We start from the raw sequence: 18,684 nt of genomic DNA, 5'->3' as shown, positions 1-18,684 counted from the left end.
TTGTCTTCTGAATCAACACACTTAAAAGCCTAACATCAATTGTGCCCTTTATGGATGTGGTTTCCCTTAAAGGACAAGTGTGTATTGAAGCTAATGTGCGCACAGACACACACACTTGCCAATATGTATAGTGAATGTTTTATGATGCTGATCACACACACTAAATAAGGGGTTGATAAAAGGCAACAGGCCTGTGTTTTCATATTTGCAGTTTCAATAATTAAAGTGCATAAATTTGGTGGCTGCTTTAGTTCTGATTAATTATTCATTAACGGCATGTTAATTGCATCCGCACTCTGAATATTTAACAAAATGCAAAAACAAAAGCAGGGAGGAAAAGAGAATGAGCCCTGCGTCAACGTTATGAATATTCAACGCGTTAATGAATAGGAGCTGGAGAAAGGAGCAGAAACAAAGATGTGTTTCGGAAAAGGGAGGCGTTTGCCAGCCAGAGCAGGATTAGGCACTTTTAAAGATAAGTCATCTCCGCCACTACGTCCGGCATTTCCATAACAATGGCATAGGAAAGAGTTGCGAGAGATAGCGATTAGGGTGTGCTGAATGACTTAAAGTGGTACGTCTTTGCCGCAGTTAGAGTGGTGGTATTCAAAGTGACTTTAGAGTTGGGGGTGACCTAGTGCTTGAGTGAAAGAGAAACACCAGCGCCTTCATGCAGGCCTTCATCCTTAATTTGCATGATAATGCTGGGTAATCCTGGGCATTAAAGGAATACTCCAGTGCTTTTCAACTTAATCTCTATCTGCTGCATTCATAGCATATGATCAGTTACCACGGGCTGTAATTTCTCTTCTGCTTTTAAAAGAAAGCGTGTTTGGAGTCAACAGTTTTGTTGTACTGGTTTCATACAGTTTCAAGTACAGGGAATTGTGTCTGCAGCACTGTCTTTGGTTATCAATAATATGTGGTAGATGCACCAGATAAAGAATTTCTTTAAGCAGAACTAACTAGTGCCGGATGGATAAATTGTGAAGTCTAGTAAGTGGACTTTTGACATCCTGTTTGAATAAGCATCGCTCTCTGTCTCCTACCTCTCTACCCATGGCAAAACGGTATGCCACCTGTCAATCACTCAACTCCTAGTCCTGAACATTTCACTAATAGTGAATATACACTTACCAGCTACTTCTTGTACTTCCACTGACTGGCCACTTCATGAGGTCCACCATATCTTACAGCTCTACTATATAGGTGTACAATTGCATACTGAAGTCAATCAGGCACAATTTATCAGCCACCCTCTGCCCCATGTTTTACAGGTCAGTTTCTGACCACAGGGACTCGTGGCGCGGATATTATTTAGGTGGTGGACCAATACATAAGTGAAACACTGCCTAAAATTTGTCCAGCAGTTTTTTTTTATTGGCAACTCAGGCATTGTCAGAGTAATGAACTGAAGTCTGGACTTAAATATGGACCTTTAGGGTCTAAAGGGTTAAGGATTGATTACTATAGCGTCTGCTCCACAGTACACTGTACATTAAAAATAAGATCTGTTATTATATAGCTTGCCTGAGCTTTAGCCTTCGCTGCAGGGGGGGTGGAAAGGAGCTGTCAGGGATGACACCCCAGTATAAACACATTTACCGCCACGCTGCTGAGCTGAAGGAGCCCCCTTCCAACAAGCTCATTAGTGTCACTTAATTAAAACGGCAGCTCTTGACTTTGATGCCGATGTAAGCTGGGTTTGAAGGGGGTGGAATGTGGAGTGGGGGCATTGGTGGGGTCATTATAAAACCAGGAAAGATAAAGGCAAACTAGAAAAGGATGCATAAAGTAACAAAAGGGGTTGGGAGGGGGTTGGATGGGGTCTTGTGGAGGAAGCGGTTTCGTAAGCAGGTGATGGATTACAGTGTTCAGTGATAAGCCCAATATCTTGCAATTCATATAAAATGTTATTAAACGCACAGCGACTTTGCGTAAGCCAAATTAATCAGTTGCCGCAGTTAGCTCCGAGCAAATAATGGCCCGTCCTTATTGATCACAATTTCAGGAAAGCAGCGCTTTCCTAAGGGCGAAAGACTTGGAACGTATGCAGTGTGTGTTTAGTGGCCGCTGAGCAGACAGTGTGTAGGAGTGTTGGGGGGTGGGGGGTGTGTGTGGTGGGGGGGTGTGGATGGCGGATGGGAGGAAGAGGAGGGACGGAGGGAATCGAGCAGACGGTATTGAAATGCGAGCGCCCGATCTGCGCTAATTAAAGCCGCAACTCCTGAAATGCCATAATAACCGTTAATTAGGGGCTCTGCTTTTTTCAACGTAATTTGCTAATTAGTCGCTACATTGGTGCGGGTGTCTCTGGCTAATTATTGGCAGGGCTGAGCGACAGCTACTTGTGACTTGAGAGGAAATGACACCATTATGAGGTCCAGCAGCACCAGTGACCTGCCAGAAAACCCTTAATTGCTTCTAGAAGAGTCTGGGAAGGGTGGATGGGCCTGCTCTGTTTTCTTTTTTTTCTATTTCTTTTTCTTTTTTTTGTTTTAATCTGAAGCCTCTCATTCTCTTAAGTTTGCTTGTCGTTGCTTGGTGGAGTAGTTGGGCATGTTTAGGAGCTTGTGTTACTTTTCTCGACGCCGTTAGTATGAGCCAGCAAGCGGCTCGGGGGGTCTCGGACAGCCTCTGTTCTGTGCATCTGTGAGCACAGCTGTGATTTTATTCTCTTTGTCGTGAACCATATGAGGCCAGTCATTTTGTTACTAAGCCAAGACAATGGATGCAATGCAATGAGAATAAGAGGAAAAGCAACTTAAAGAACCACTCTGGGCCGTTTTTCTCACCACAGGCCAGTTCAGGTTAGGTCTTTCTTTTTCCTGACCACTTACTGTACTTTCAGGAATCATATTAATGTTGGCAGATAACTGCTTGAAGTGCACTGAAGTAAAGGTTCTGCTCCTCTGTTGGCAGTTTACTTTGCTTAATTCAGATTTTCCCACAGGTGTAAAAGTGAATGCATGGTGCTAATGTTATTTTGCTCCATCTGATGTAAATTATTTTTTAAAAACGTATAGCTTTGCTTTTATAACGATTTCACGTGGTGACAGTCTGCTTAATGTGTCATAACTGTAGACTGCCACCATCTGTGTGTTTCTTTACACATTTAGAGATCATTACACACATCTGACAGGCATTGCCATTGAAAGCACATGCTTCGAAATTAACTGTATAATTAACTAATCAACATTTCTCCCTGTTTTCTCTCTCTTTCATGCCCTGTGGGTCCACTTGACAAATTCTGTAAACAGGTAGGAAAACATTTGTACTGTGGACATTTTGGGGTGTGTGTATGTGTGTGTGTCTGTATGGTGTGTGTTTATATTGCGAGAGTAATTTTTGGTTTTTGGTTCTCACAGAGGTTTTATCTGTGATCTTAGGCCAAATCTGAAGTGTACACACATACAGTACACATTTTATATAAAGGTTGCTAAATATTTCTTTAACATCTAGAGAAAAGTTTACCAAAATCCTTCTGGGAACCCAAAGTGGTTCTTCTGTGGCAGCATCTATTTGCCCTTTATTTTTAAACACAGCTCTTTTTGTAATGAAGTCACCTGCAATCAGAATGTTGCAGGTTTGAAACCTTTCCAAATTCCTGAATAGTCCCCAATATGGATTCATTGAAATATAACCACACAGGCCTGACTTTTAAATGAGACAGTGTTCCATACCCTGGTCTATCTCTGCAGGTTCATTAGTGACTGTAATCAATAATTTAAAGGGCCTTCCTGGACTGGTCAGAGCCCGTTGTGTACCCTGTATTTCCCAATGCTGTCCCCCTCCATCTCCCCTGCAGCCCATGGGCCTCAAACGCCAGCCCATCATCCTGTTAATCAAATTACTCCTGAACCAAAATTGACAGTTTTCATTAATTATAAAGGATTATTCTAATTGCAATTCAAATTTATTCATTTAGAACAGACGGTGTTCAGTAATATTTCAACGCATTTGCATATTAAATGGAGAGGGTCGGCCATTAGGCATGCTAATGTATGCATATTTCCTTATTTTGAATGGGGGAGCCATATGCGGCAGCAGTGCACGAGGCAGGTGAAGAATCTCCAACGCGTTTAATTTGTTTGACAAACACGACGGGGGCAGCAACACGTCCTCTGGCACCCACCCGCACGGCATCCTCTGCTTTCGGCAAGAGGGGCTCCCGCATAGCGTCTGCTGGCATGAAAGCAGTACAGGTGACACTGGGACAATAGTGTGTGTGTGTGTGTGTGTGTGTGTGTGTGTGTGTGTGTGTGTGTGTGTATGTGTGTATGCCGTACAGCTGTGACCAGCTTTGCGCATTTCATCAGCTTGAATCCTTTTATTCCCCCCCCAACACACACACACATAATTTGTACATGACGCCAGTATCCCGTTTCAAAGGAGTGCACTGGCGTGCCATTTGGGTGGTTTGTTTTTGATATGACTCTTCTACAACCCTCCCACTTCCTCCACCTCACTTGTCTTCTTTTTTCCTTTTTTTTAAGAACAGTGATCTCATCATTAGCTAACACGCCTGTGTTGGAATTGGCCATTTGAAAATCCTTAAAGCGCCCCGTTGAGCTTGCAGTATTTCAAGGTCGTCCAGTGCAGGCAGGAGAACGAGGGAGCACAAAAAAAGAGAAAAGAGTGAAAACTCTCATTAAGCAATACATTCGGTCCCATGAGGTCACACCATGTAACATAAAGTACCTTCAGGATAGAGTGTCCTGCCTGGAATATTTTACACATGTACCTATTACTTCCATCTCACCTCTTGCTACCCCATTTATTTGCTATAAAGGGAAAGTCATAATGATATGAACGTCAGCAGGGGTTTTTGCTATTATGTGCATTTTGAGGCTCATTGCATGCGCATTTTGGTCGTGTGTCTTTCCTAGTCCTAAAGTTTGCTGAATATCAAATATGGAATCAGTATGCCTAGTCATAGTTAGATTATGCAAGGCAACCTTTGTATCTTGTATATGTAACTAATTGCACTCCTCCTAATGTTATGGCAGATAGATTACTGGTGAAAGGTGAGCAGCATTAGGCTAATGAAAAAAATTACTATATACATAAGAAAAAGAAAGAAACAGAGTTCCTGAGAATTAGGGCGTAGATATACATTTCCATCATACTCTCTTATTGCTTTCTATTATAATTCACGTCGTACATAATCCTAATGTACACGTCCTAATTAGCACTTTTCATCAACCCAAATGAAAATATAACTTCCAACATACCCTCTCATTCCACTTAACATTTTCCCACCTCACTGACCTGTTTTCTGTTTAGTCCTACAATTATACATTTCCCCAATCAGTGCTTGGACCCCTGCATTGCTTTAATGAAGTCTAACTGCAGGTTATGTCACGGTGTGAGTAATGGCATCGTCTCTACCTGACCAGTCCCTCACACTCAGTCCTGACAGCTCCATTAGTCACTCTCAGTGCCAGAGACCATGGCCAGGCTCTGGTTATACTGTGTGTGGAAGTAGGGGGTGGAGGGGTAGTTCCAGTCACTACATGCCTGACAATTAGCCCCTCCACTGGGCTTGATGACTCCTGCTCAGCCCCCGGCAGGGCCAGTGCAGGCCCTGGAGACTGTCACATTGGCCCCCGTTCAAATTAATGAGGCGTGGACCAGGGAAACACTGAGTTCCGGCTTTCCCCTAAGCCTTTTGTTGGCACTCATTTGTTGTCAATGGCTTTTTTTTTTACTTCTAGATTTTTAGTTACCTTGCTGTTTCCTCATTTTTTCTCTTCTTTTACTAGGTTATTCATGCATTTTATTTGTCTAAGAGTTGAGGTAATGCATAAACAAAAGTTTGACTTGCTTTGAAACATATGGCAAGTTAAAAATTTTAATATCTCGGGGAAAATATCCCAGTAGTGATTTCGGGGTCCAGACATTTATTCATTGGGCACTCCTTAGCTGAAACCTTATACAGAGGTGGCGGGCAGGAGAGTGGCCATAGGAGAAGAGCCTATTTGTTCTAAGAAATATTTAAAGATGGAACATTACAGGACATGGCCAGTATTAGTGAAGAGCATGCATGGATGAATTTTTCATGACACTGGGATGTTGTGACTAAATAAAAGATTGGCCCTGAAATAGACATGAGCTGATATCGAGGTGCTGAAGCCACTCTGGCTGGGACTCCTGCTGAGCGATGATGCTACCGTCAGCCCAGTTCTTGAACATGCTCTCTCGAGGTGAAGTACTTTCAATAGCTGTTATGTATAGCCAATATATGCTGTACATGTTTATACAGCAGGCGGCATATCATCATTTCACTGATTAACAATTTGACATCAGCTCACCTCCCAGATCAATGCAAATACAGACAAAGCATGTCCTGCCCTAGACACCCATGTCTACAAATGTGTAAATGTCCTATAACATCATCATGGTCAAGACTACTAGCCTGAGCTGGAGTCTACTGCTGACTGGAATGATAAGCCCCCTTAGGCTAGACTTACCGACTGGGAGCCTGTACTAGTCTCTGTATTATTGATGGCGACTCTGTCTCCCCTGGGGTCGGCTGTGGCTGTGCCGCTGGCACGAGACGCACACCGCCATCTATCACCTTACACAGCCCAAAGGCAAAGAGAAAGACGGAAGGTTTGAGGAGGGGAAAAATGATGGGCCTCCTCTGCCCAGGCTGAGATGTTGGTAGAGTTAAAGGGCAACAACTTAGAGAGTGAGAGACAACAGAGAGAGCTGTATAAGTTTTCCTCAAAAGCAAATGTAAGCCATCTGTTTGCTGTCCCTCTGATTATTGACATAGGCTTTCTTAAGGGTCGTGACCTTTGACCTATCAGGTCAGAACTGACCTTGATTGGCACTTCCAGAACAAGGCGCTCAGTCTGTTTCAGGTCTCCTCTAATGACGCCACGAGTCTTCTATTGTTCTTTTTAATGGTGGATCCCTTAAAATATCTGCTGTTGGGATTGGCTGAAGAATACCCAAGCAACTTATTTTTGCAGTCAAGAACATGTCAGCATTTTTTGGCCAAATATCAATTTGCTGCAGTTGTAGCATGGTTGGTTACCATAAGCATCTACTTGATCAAATCTGTTGACTGAAAATGCACTTGCTATAGAGGACAATAGGCTGGTGCTGAAGCTTAAAGGTTGATTTAGTATACTAAGAGCTTGGTGTACTATGTGTACTATTTGGACGTGTTCTACCCATGTGTTTTGTGTGAAACTGAACTACATTTACAAACTCCTTTTAAAGCTAGCATTTGCAATAGGGTCTCATAACTTATTGAGAGTCTTCCTTCAACAAAGCCAGCAGACACAGTGGCTAGATTGAGACAAAAACCTCAAACATATATATTTTTACCATGAGAATGCTATTTACATGATTTAAACTCTGGGGATCAAACATGCGCCTGGTCTTAATCATGGAAATGTGGTTGATTGTAGTGGAATCCAATCATTGCACCCTTTTAGTCCTGGTCTGTGTAACAGGATTGTAACAGGCCTATATGTTCTTATCTTGGTCTCGGTCAGTGTTGCTGCGAGAGGGTGAGTAACGTAGAACAGAGAGAACAGGCAGGGTGATGTGTGTGTGTGTGTGTTTGTGTGTGTGAGAGAGTTTGGCTGCTGGCCCTGTGTATTGTCACACTGGGTTGGGTGCAGATGTAGCAGCCTTCAGGCTGTGTAACATTAGCCCTGACTGCCTCAGTGCCTGGGTAGGGTTACCTCTGCGCGCAGACACACATATATACACACACACAGTCAAAAAGCGTGGATCACTGGTTCTCCTAAAATCCCACGCTCCCCCTCCAGCCCCCATCCTTTCACCCAGCTGGATTGATAACCCTAGTGTGTCTAGGTATGAGTACTGGTGTGTGTGTGTGTGTATAAACATTTGTATCATTGTGCCTTGAACTAGGCCAAAAATAATTTTATATCTGATTACTAAAGTGCGAGACAAATGTGATTCCTTTGTCTGAGCCCAACAAATTACACACTTCATGAGGCGCATCAGTAGCCTTTTGTTGGGCAGGTGGGTGGGAGAGACGAAACGCATGCCTAGGCCCATTTTTCAGCAAGATAAATATGACATGAGCCACGACTTCCCCCGAAGTAAATATTGTAAATAATGAAAGACCCTAAGGAGAGTCTCCGCTCTCGGCCATTTATAACATGTAGCAAACGAGAAGAAATTGCATGGAGGGGGGGCACAAAAGAGACCAAAATAAAGTGCCTGATTGTGTAATGAAGCATTGCTAAGGGATTAGATCATCACTAAAAAGCAAATTTTGCATGATCTTAAACCTGCTTGCTCTGGTTGTTCTTTCATTACATAGTATTTATATTTTAAAAGAGTAAAAAGTGCTAAAGGACTATATCTTACATAATTTGCTGGGAGAAATGTGGATTGAGTGGACTAATGTAAATGAATGGAATGGTCTAACCAGTGAACAAATGCTTACAGAACTTCAGGAAAAAGAATGAATGAGTAATGAATTATTTATCCACTTTTTACTTGCCGGAAAGCAATTCATCCTCCTGCCTGTAATACTCATCCACAGCCTGGAAGTAAGTGAAGTTAAATGGATGCTCCTTGGCTTTTGTTTGACATTGTGCAGCATTTGTCTGTTCCAGGATAGGCTAATGGCTCATTTGGCTGGAGCAATTGCTCTCTTCAATTTTCAGGCCTTTATTGAGCTGATTTCTTTTTATACGTAGACAACTAAGAAAATGCTAAACCAGTGATGATTTTCAGTGGCAGTGTGAACAGCTCTAGCATTTATTGGACTGTTTAATGATTCTTGAAATGTATTTCCTGTCTAGTGACATCAAAACCACCTGCCAAAGTTTGTATAGCCACTTTAGCAGCAGACGTCCTGTAACTTGTGAGAAGCCCATAGATGTTTGATCTAACTTGCCGTATTGGAGATGCTCTGACCCAGTCGTCTAGCCATCGAAATGACTTTCTTCAGCCTACGTGTCCTGCTTCCAGCTCAACATCTCCGTAAACTGACTGTTCACAAGTTGCACCAACCTTTGAAAGGTGCTGTAGCAGTAAGATAATTAACATTATTCATGTCAACTGCTGGTTTTAATCTTTTGGCTAAATGATGTAGTTCCTGTCTACTCCAATTAAACCTTCCCTGCCCTCACCTTTAGAGAGGCATTCTTTACATAACCTCCGTCGAAAGGTGATACTTGGCCGTGGCGTTAATATCCCTTGTCTATTAGCACCGATTCCAAATGTGGCCCATCCGTGGTAATTAAGCCAGACAGAAATGAAAAGGTGATGGCATCTCCGGAATAATGTGAATCTTTCCCAGGATTTCAGGAGATAATAAGGAGCTTTTCTCCTGTCCATTATCCTCCCTAATCTCTAGCTGCTAATTAGCTAGCATGCTCAGTTAGATGGGGAAATCCGGCTGCAGTTCTGCTAGACCAGATGTTCATTGTGGAATAAGGACTGTACTGAAAGTCAAGAAAGGAGAGATGGTGGGATTAAAAATGGAGCAGATGGAGAAAGTGTGTGAGATGAGGAGGAAGTTAGCTGCTAATGCCCATCGAGGATTAGCATTTTTTGGTTGCCTGCTGCTTGATGCAGTGGTGCTTCTAACGTGGTGTGACAAATGTATCTTTTTTACGAGAGACTTTTGAGCCCATAGGTTTTGGATTGTATTGGATTAGGGCATAGTCCAGTTTAAATGTCAGTGTTGATATTGACACATTACTTATATACTTAATTAATAATGCTATAGCTGTTATAGAGAGGCATAACCAATGGGTGGAAATTTACTAATTCAATTCAATTCAAAGCAATAAAGACTAAACACCCTGCAAACACTGATTTTCCCAGAATCCTAAAGCTTTTTCTGTAAGCTTTTGATTTCACACTGGTGCCCAAGTTTGGAGATCGTAGGAGAACCAATACAAATGGCATCCTTTTCCTTCTCTTGTGCATGCACACTAAAACACAAAGTAGATAAGATGCTGCGTAGGTGAGGTTGTCATCATGAGCCAGGTTGAGTGAGAAGCAGCCTCGCTGTCCTTTATTTATCTATGTGAAAGACAGGACGAGACAGGTGGAAGGAGGTGGAAGTGCTTGCTGTCAATATGAATCCTCAGCTCACTCACTGCCCAGCCATGAATTATTAGTGAAGCTTTGCAGTGACAAAAGATCAAGTCCATTGTCCAAACCCTTCCGAACATTTATGGCTGTTGATTGGAGGAATAATGGAGATACGGGCTAAAAGTGTGCGTGTTGTTTTTTTTTTTTTTGGGTTGCATGCTTGTTCGTCTAACTATGCGCTAACATGTATCATGTCTATGGCTTTGATCTTAAACGTAAGTAGCTTTTATGGTTGTTTTCTCTGTGTGATGGAGCAGTTTGCAGGATAGTGAAAGGGATCTGCTGACATATGCAGAAAATTGTGGATAGGCCTTGAGCATGGAGTGTCTACAAAAAGAAAGGAATTACATGTACCATCTTGGCTGATTTCAGTCGATCTTTTGATGTTTGCAGGGTTTGTAATTTTTTGAGAACATGTAGTTCAATGAGGCTACCTCTCTCTTTCTCTAATGAACTTGTGAGTCTATGTTGCCTTGTGTTCTCTTGTTTGCATAGGTCATATAATTTGACCTAGTTATCATGCCGTACTATTGATTGTTGAGCTTTTGGATATTTCATAAACTTGAGGAAAAGAAAAAATGCCTGCTATTAGTTTCTTTCTTTCTCTTTTTACTTCTCCATCTTTCTCCTGTCTGTCTCTTATAACCTACCCTACTCCACCTCCCTGTAGAAGACAGACAAAGAAAATGTGGGGATAAACGCAGCACGTGCGAAGAAGCAAAACAAAAGTAGTAAATCTGCCAGACCCTGAGGTATAGCCCCCCCCCCCCAGCACTACTGACTGTTAATCAGCCTGACCTAAGTATGTGTGTGTGTGTACACAAGTGTGTGAGGTTGTACGTGTGTGAGAGTGTGTGTGTGTGTGTTAGAGGGGCTAATGATCCCCCAGCTAGCCCACTATACCAGCCCCCTCGCGACCCCCTGAGCTAGCCCCCGAAATCAATCTCTCTCTCATGAATTATTGAGTTGTTTGCCTTCAGCCCTCCACAATAGACACCATAGGAGCCCTTCCCTTACCTCCTGTACCTTTCTCCATTTCTGTGTCTGCTCTTTACTTTTCATTCTCTTATTCAGCTGCCTTATGGCTGAGATCTATCACCCTTGAAGAAAACACATGCCCAGAGGTCCCATCCTGTCCCTTATCATACAGGAGAGTGGGCGTTTTCATGTACAGTCACTCATGAAATTAGCTCCTGTCGGACATAAGTAATGGGACACACCTCTTCTCATTAAATTGAGATGTTTCATTCAGTTCCATTGCCACATGTGTGTACAACCAAGAACCCCTTACACTTACAGAGCATGGTCACCGAATGCTGAGGCACATATGGTGTAAAAGTTGCCAGCGCTCTGCTGACTCAGTAACTGTAGTGTTCCAAACCTCCTCAGACCAGCACAAAAAACGAGGCTTCATTGTATGGGTTGCCATGGCAGAGCGGCTGCATGCAAGTCTTACATTGCCAAGCACAATGGCAAATGTTGGATGGAAGCATATTCTGTGGAGTGACCCATCGCACTTCACTATCTGGCTGGGTTTGCCAAATGCCAGGAGAATGTTACCTGCCTGATGGCATTGTGCCAACTGTAAAGTTTAGTGGAGGAGGGATAATTGTTTTTCAGGGGTTGGTGTGTGACCCTTACTTACAGTGAAGGGAAATCCTAATGCGTTAGCATAGCAACATTTTGGACAATTGTATGCTTCCAACTTTGTGGAAACAGTTTTCTGTTCCAACATGACTGCACACTGAACAGCACACCATATTAAGTCACAAATGCCTTTCTGGATGAATAAGGAAAACTTCCCATAGATACACCAAAGTTTTGTAAAAAGGCCTTCCCAAATGAGTGGTCGCTGTAATACGGGAGACCAACTCCATATTAAAGGCTATGGATTTAGAATGTGATGGCATAAAAGCTCCTGTGGGTGTCCCAATACTTTTGCCCGTTTAGTGCAGCTGGTTCTAATGAGACAATTTGTAGTGTCTAGTAGAAAACTTCCTTCATGTTTTGTTCACAGAACTTGCACGAAGGATTTCTACCCGTTGCCAAAACGGCTAAGACTGTGCAAGTACAATTGGTGCTAGTGCTAGTCTACTGCATCTGGTGGCTCCTAAACCTCATTATTATAATGTATATAATTCAGGTGAATGCATTTTTGGTTTGATTTCCATATCTCCAGGGCCTCTGTGTTTTGACTGACAGGTCTGTGCTGCTACACTGGGACGATCAATTATCAGTGCTGCATATGAAGTGTTGGTTATGTAAAATAATACTCCCTTGTGTTATTTCTCTCTCTTTCTCTCTCTCTCTCTCTCTCTCTCTCTCTCTCTCTCTCTCTCTCTCTCTCTCTCTCTAACCAGCAATCTTCCTACATTACTGGAAGAAGCAAAAGCTCATATTCTTTCTGTTCAGCTCTTTCGACCTTACTTCGACTCCATCATTATAAATGTTGTAGAATGATGTTAGAGTTGGTATTATCAGCTCAACCTTGCTCAGTCACTGTGTAATGACAGAGGAATCGAAAAGTTTCATTAACGGTGACATAACCTTTTACAGCACAGGGCAGATTTCTGACCTATTTAGCACGTCATCCTATTGATTACGTTTAAAGAGCTTTTGGATATGTTCTGTTCTGAGGTAGAGAGAAAAGATCGCTTGCAGCTGGTCAAAAGTGCTCCTTAATTATCTTTGCTGAAAACTGTTTGGCTGTCCGACCCTTTTGAAACTCTTCATGCAGTAGTTTGTATGCTATCCGTTTGTCTTTATTTCAAATATCAGTTTATATATTTGTTTATTTATTGGATGTGATATGTCATTGTGATAGATTACATCACAATACATGTTTCTGAGCTCATCGTACTTGTCAGCAGTGGTTGCAGAACTCAGGCCAATTGCTTATTAAACAATGACACTAATTACAGTAAGTTTTGCTGTTTAAATGATAGTCTATTATGCCATGATCTTATTTACTTTTTATAATTTTTTTATTGATTAAATGCTGAGCACCTTGTGGACCAGAAGGCTGTTTTGCTTGTGCATTGTGGCTGGCCCAGTTTGTTATAAGTAATATTTACAGGAGCTTTTATGTGTTATAATAACATCTTCAATTACTGAATTATAACATTTCTCACACCTCATTGTTTATTTATTTGCAATAATATAGTTTTTGTGCTCTATAGGTGAGCACCTCTATCTGAAAAAAATGGTCTGGTGGGTGTTTACCTGCTCCCCCAACCCGCAGCAAACTATTCAGTAAAAGGGCGATTATACGAGACTGCTGAGAATGACTGGATAACAGTGGAGACAGAGAGAGTGAAAAAGATCAATCTGAGAATGAGTCTAAAAAGACTGTGTTGGGACCCTCACTCTCTCCCCCCTTTCTCTCTCTCTCTCTCTCTCTCTCTTTCTCTCTCTCTCTCTCTGATTCACTTGGAGGTATGCGTTAGCCCTCATAAAATATTAATGTTGGTTGTGCTCAGAGCCATAATTGCCATCTCAGCCTTTGAATAATTTATGGGCGCTGTACTGTTCACTCGTTTACTGGCGCTGTGGCTAACGCCACGAGAGAAAGTATGGCAAAGGCAGTAATGGCCGCTGTTTTGCATTTAGTAACCAAATTAGATTACCTCATAAAAATGCCTCTCTGACTTCTGCCATGCCTCTTCTTTGCTTCATTTGGAATAGGCATTTCTCACTCTCTCTCTTTCTTGATCTGTGGTCAGAACTTTGCAAATTAGAATATGTTAATGAACACATACTGTTGACTCCTATAGAAGTAAAGTGGAGGAAAGTTTTTGGAAAGTCAGTTGAGTCAGAGCTAAGCTCTTGTTCTGGGAAATTCTTGTAGGCTGGTGAAGCTGATGTTCTTTTACAGGATTTTAGGTTCTTGACAAATGAGTTTTATTTATAATATATATATCTCAAGTAGTTATTACTGCCGTTCCCGCTTTGTGTTTATGTGCATCTGTGTGTGTGAGACTCTGTGGCTTCGATTGTTTCCTGGAGTCTGTTGACTGATGGCCAGATGTGACCTCCAGACATAGAGTTCAAAGGTCACAGTATCTTAGCCCCACGACCACCCCCCCACACACACACACAAACCCCCACACCCACTGCGAACCCCACCACATTTACAAGACACCTTATACCTCTCGTCCACTTCAAATCATTCAGCACAGACAGCAGTTGGGAAACATACTTTTACATGATGCTGTATGGAGCTGAAGTCACTGCAGGTTTAGCCTCTGGTATTAGGTCACTAAAAAGGTTACTGTCCATTGGAATTCTGTCCTTTTAGTAATGAATTAATGTAACCAATTAAATCTACATCATGATATATATTTGTTGTTCTTGTCTTTGTTCTCCTAGATGGTGACTAATGGTGACGTTAATGTATGTTAAAGCAGAAAGCTCGCATTGCCTCCTCCCTTCTTCTTTTTCCTGTCCTCGCTTGTTTTTGTCATCAGTCTACTGTACTGGTCCTTGTGTTTCGACCAATAATCTGTAGTGCTATTCAAAGGTCAGTGGTGGAACTACATGACCACATGTAGAGCACCCCCTCTCGTCACTGTAATAATTGCCCTTTTTAATTGGAGTGCCCTTAACTGGAGATACGCCGACACTATCCTATCAATTATGGAAGCATAAGGTGGCCATCCATGTGTGTGTGTTGTGTGCATTGGGTGTGTGTGTCAGGTTGGCTTGGTGAAACAATTCTCCTTGTGCTAGGTCGGCCCCAGCCATAATCACCATGTCTCTGACTCTAAACGACAGCTGAAGAGGAGAGAGAAAGAGAGAGAGAGAGAGAGAGTGAGGAAAATGGGAGGAGAAAAGAAAGGGGTAACATGTCATCAGGAGAGCAGGTGTGTGTGTGTGCTGTTAACAAGGCTTGGTAATGGTAAAATGTCTGTTAAAGCACATGTAGTAAACATGAAAATGACTGGCAAGAAAGCCCATTACTCTAACTAGTTTACTTTCTTGCCAGTCAGTTACATATAGCCCCAGGTTTTCTTTCATAATTCAGAACTTTAACCTGCTCTAAATGATGTTGGAATACATAATGGTCCCACAGCTGAAGCATTTATAGACAAGAGACATTAGAAGCCACAATTGCTGTATCGCACTTACTATCTAAAGGGTTATTCTACATGACCTACATTTGCGCTGATCCTCAGCTTGGATGAGTCTGTACTGGTGGCCTGTAGTCGGACTCTCGATAGAGTGTGTCAAACAGCTTTCTGATGTAGACTAGTTATGTGCACTGTACTAGTGACGAATAAAGCAGCAGCAGCTTATTTCTGTACCTTATGGTTGTTTTACTGTACAAGTCTCTTAGAGGTAGGATAGCACATGTGTTCATTTGAGGTGTGTTGGGTCTCTAAAAGTTGTTTATCTAAGAGTTGTACAGGTTTATTGTCATGGATTGACTTTTTAAATTGGCCAGCACAGTCCCTTCTCAAACCTCAAAAATACAGACCATCCATTCAGATTGAAATTTCATTTAAAGAGTATCACAATATTGTGTTTTGCAATATTGCATTGATTCTTAAAAACACAGTATCAATTTTTAATGAATAACTTAATAGTTATATAGATTGATGGCAGATAGTGATTCATTTTGTGTTGTGTTTAAACCCTAACTGCTAGATCCCACTGTATTGATTGCATAAGAAAATTATTTTTCTTTTACCCAGGGTTTATGCAAATGGTGCTGGGATTTTTATGCTATAAAGCTTTTCCTAAAAGTTTATTTAAAAAAAAATCGCAATATATTGACTTGCTTACAGTATTGTGATATATCACAATATGTTGAATCATAACCGCTGCATCATAATACCTATCATGATAGACAGTAGACCGGTCTGTGAAGCAAGATTATATTATAACATTATACATTTATTATAACATTATACATTTACTGCAGTGAAGAGAATTATACTTCCCCCCTGTAAAAAAAAAAGACAATTGATGCCACAGATATGTTAGACTGTGTCACACTGACCTGCAAGTTAGCGGGTGGCCCATATCCAGAATAGCTATGTTTCCAGGTGCGGTGAAGGTGGCAAACACTCTTATTTTGCATCAAGGGCAACACCCAGCATGGAAATGCATGAATAAAGCATGGGAGAGTGGTGCCATGGAGGACAGGACAGTAAGGCCACTCCAGTGTATGTGTGTGGACAGCTGTGAGATTCAGTCTGAGCATGAAACAGAAAAAACAGGAGAAACATACAGTGAAAGAGAGGCTGTAGTTAGAGTATGTCCCAGGCTTATTGGTCGGTATTTGCCTTGGCATCACCACGACTACACACACACACACACACACACACTAAATTGTGTGCCTGCTTATGCTGCTGCCAGTCTGAGCAGCTGGTATTTTGCTGGTGCAGCTTTAATGTCCATCTGTGACTGAGGGAAAGTTGTGTTATTGGTCAGCTTTGTTTTTGTTTTTCTGCTTAGGGGAGGGGTGTGATGTTGAGGGCAGTGTTTAAATTTATCCATACACAAATCAGCCAGAACATTAATACCACCTCATTTTTTCGACACTCTTTGTCCATTTTATCAGCTCCACTTACCATATAGGAGCACTTTGTAGTTCTATAATTACAGACTGTTGTCCCCCTGTTTCTCTGCATGCTCTGTTAACCACCTTTCACCCTGTTCTTCAGTGGTCAGGACCACCTCAGAGCGCAGTAGTGTGTTGGTGTGTCTTGTACTGGTACGGGTGGATCAAACACAGCAGTGCTTCTGGAGTTTTTTAAAGCCTCACTGAGAACTGAGAACAGTCCACCAACCTGAAATATCCAGCCATTAGCATCCTGTGGTCTATATGGAAAAATGAGCTTCTGTCTCTGACTTTACATCGACAGTGGACAGTGAGTGGACATTGTTTGAAAACTCCAGCAGCACAACACACACTAATACGCTACCACCATGTCAGTCAGTGTCACTGTAGTGCTGAGAATGACCCACCACTTAAATAACATCTGCGCTGTGTTGGTGCTGTAGGGTCCTGACCATTAAAGAACGGGCTGAAAGGAGGCTAACAAAGTGCGAATTTATTGTGTGTATGGAGGTGGGGCAGTGTGCAGGTCTTAACTACTTTTTATTGGTGAGTTGTCAAGTCTTTCTTGATGTGACAAATGGCCCAAGTCCACATTTCAGCATTCCATGGATGTAGTTTGTTTGTTTGTGTAAGTCCTGGAGGTCTAAAAGGTTGTAGTCAGTTTCTATTTAAGGCTCAGTGGCCCGCACACTGTGCTGCAGCGGTGGATAAGCTTGGTGGCAAGCTGGCTACAATACACTGGACAGGAAAAGCTAAAGCATTCACTCCTTGGAAACAAGTGGGATCATTTGAGAAATGGAGAGAATTCCCGTCCCCACCCCACTCTGATGAATGGCCTGTGTATTGTGTGTCACAGCTTCAAAAGCTTTTGCCTGGCTCTTTTACTCGTCCTGACCTTTCTTTTCTCTCCCACCTCTAGGTTCTTCCTCAAGTTCTTCCTGAAATGCAATCAGAATTGTCTGAAGAATGCCGGGAACCCGCGGGACATGCGGCGCTTTCAGGTACAGCCACTGTGAAGACTCTTTCTCTCTCTCTCTCTCTCTCTCTCTCTCTCTTCTTTTCTGTCTCTCTCTGTTTTACTCGATTCATCAATCCATGTATTCATCAATCCATTTATCAACTGCTATCTTTTGTTTGATCAGCTTTCAGATTTAATAATAATGCATATCAGGTATCGATGAGATTTTACAGTGTTTCTTGTTTTATACTCAATAATATGTACATAAGATATATCTTTTCATTAAAAGAAAATGATAGCAGCGACACATGTTTATCTTTCAGCATATTTACTTGTGCCCATAATTGTGTTGATGCAATATGAGAGAATGCCACCTCCACTGATCCCACAATCATGCCATATCAGTGTGCACATGTATGTGTATGTGTCTGTGTTACATGGACACCGGATTAATAAAGTATTAACAAATGTGAGAGCAACCCCTTCCCCCCAGTCACATTGATGGTAGCGTTGTTTCCCACTACACTAAATCAGTTGTAGCATTTGAACTCGTTTTTTATATATTATGGTTTTAACTGTGGTGACCCATCAGTTATAAGTATTAAATGGAAAAGAAAATGAGCAGCATTATTAGCTAGTGGTACGAGTTAGCATGTGATTATTAGCACTTTTGGCTAAACTATCCCTTTAATTGCACATATTGACTTTTTGTTTCTAAACTCCTCCCCTCCCAGTGTCACCTCTCTTTTGGTTTCAGTCCAGTAGTGACAGTGTCATTAGTTTAGCTATAGTGAATAAAGGCTAAGGGGAGAGCACAGCTTGTTAGTTATAGTCTGTCTCTCTCTCACTCTCTCTCTCTCTCTCTCTCTCTCTACTCTAATTGGCTTCTCACAAATCTTGCCACAGATGGGAAAGACCCTCAATAAACCTTCTTTAGTACATCACTTCATTCACTTTTTTACATTCTAGATTTTCTAGTGTTTTTTTAGTCATTCTTCCATGTTCCTGTATTTTTTGTCTAAAATGTCACAAGCAATGTGTTAAATAATTTACAGAA

The 18,684-nt window shown here is 41.9% G+C and overlaps 1 protein-coding gene across 4 annotated transcripts in view; it reads left to right on the top strand.

Annotated features, from left to right (window-relative positions):
* The window catches only part of ebf1b (EBF transcription factor 1b), a 112,152-nt gene that overhangs the window by 53,815 nt on the left and 39,653 nt on the right, over nt 1-18,684 (top strand). For all 4 annotated transcript variants that reach the window (XM_072662469.1, XM_072662467.1, XM_072662468.1 and 1 more), the window contains exon 7: nt 17,589-17,670. In XM_072662469.1, coding sequence (XP_072518570.1) covers nt 17,589-17,670 — 82 coding nt within the window. The remainder of the gene's footprint in view (nt 1-17,588; nt 17,671-18,684) is intronic.

Source organism: Salminus brasiliensis, chromosome 18 (assembly GCF_030463535.1).
Source record: "Salminus brasiliensis chromosome 18, fSalBra1.hap2, whole genome shotgun sequence".
Taxonomy (NCBI): domain Eukaryota; kingdom Metazoa; phylum Chordata; class Actinopteri; order Characiformes; family Bryconidae; genus Salminus; species Salminus brasiliensis.
This window is presented reverse-complemented; position numbering and strand designations above follow the sequence as displayed.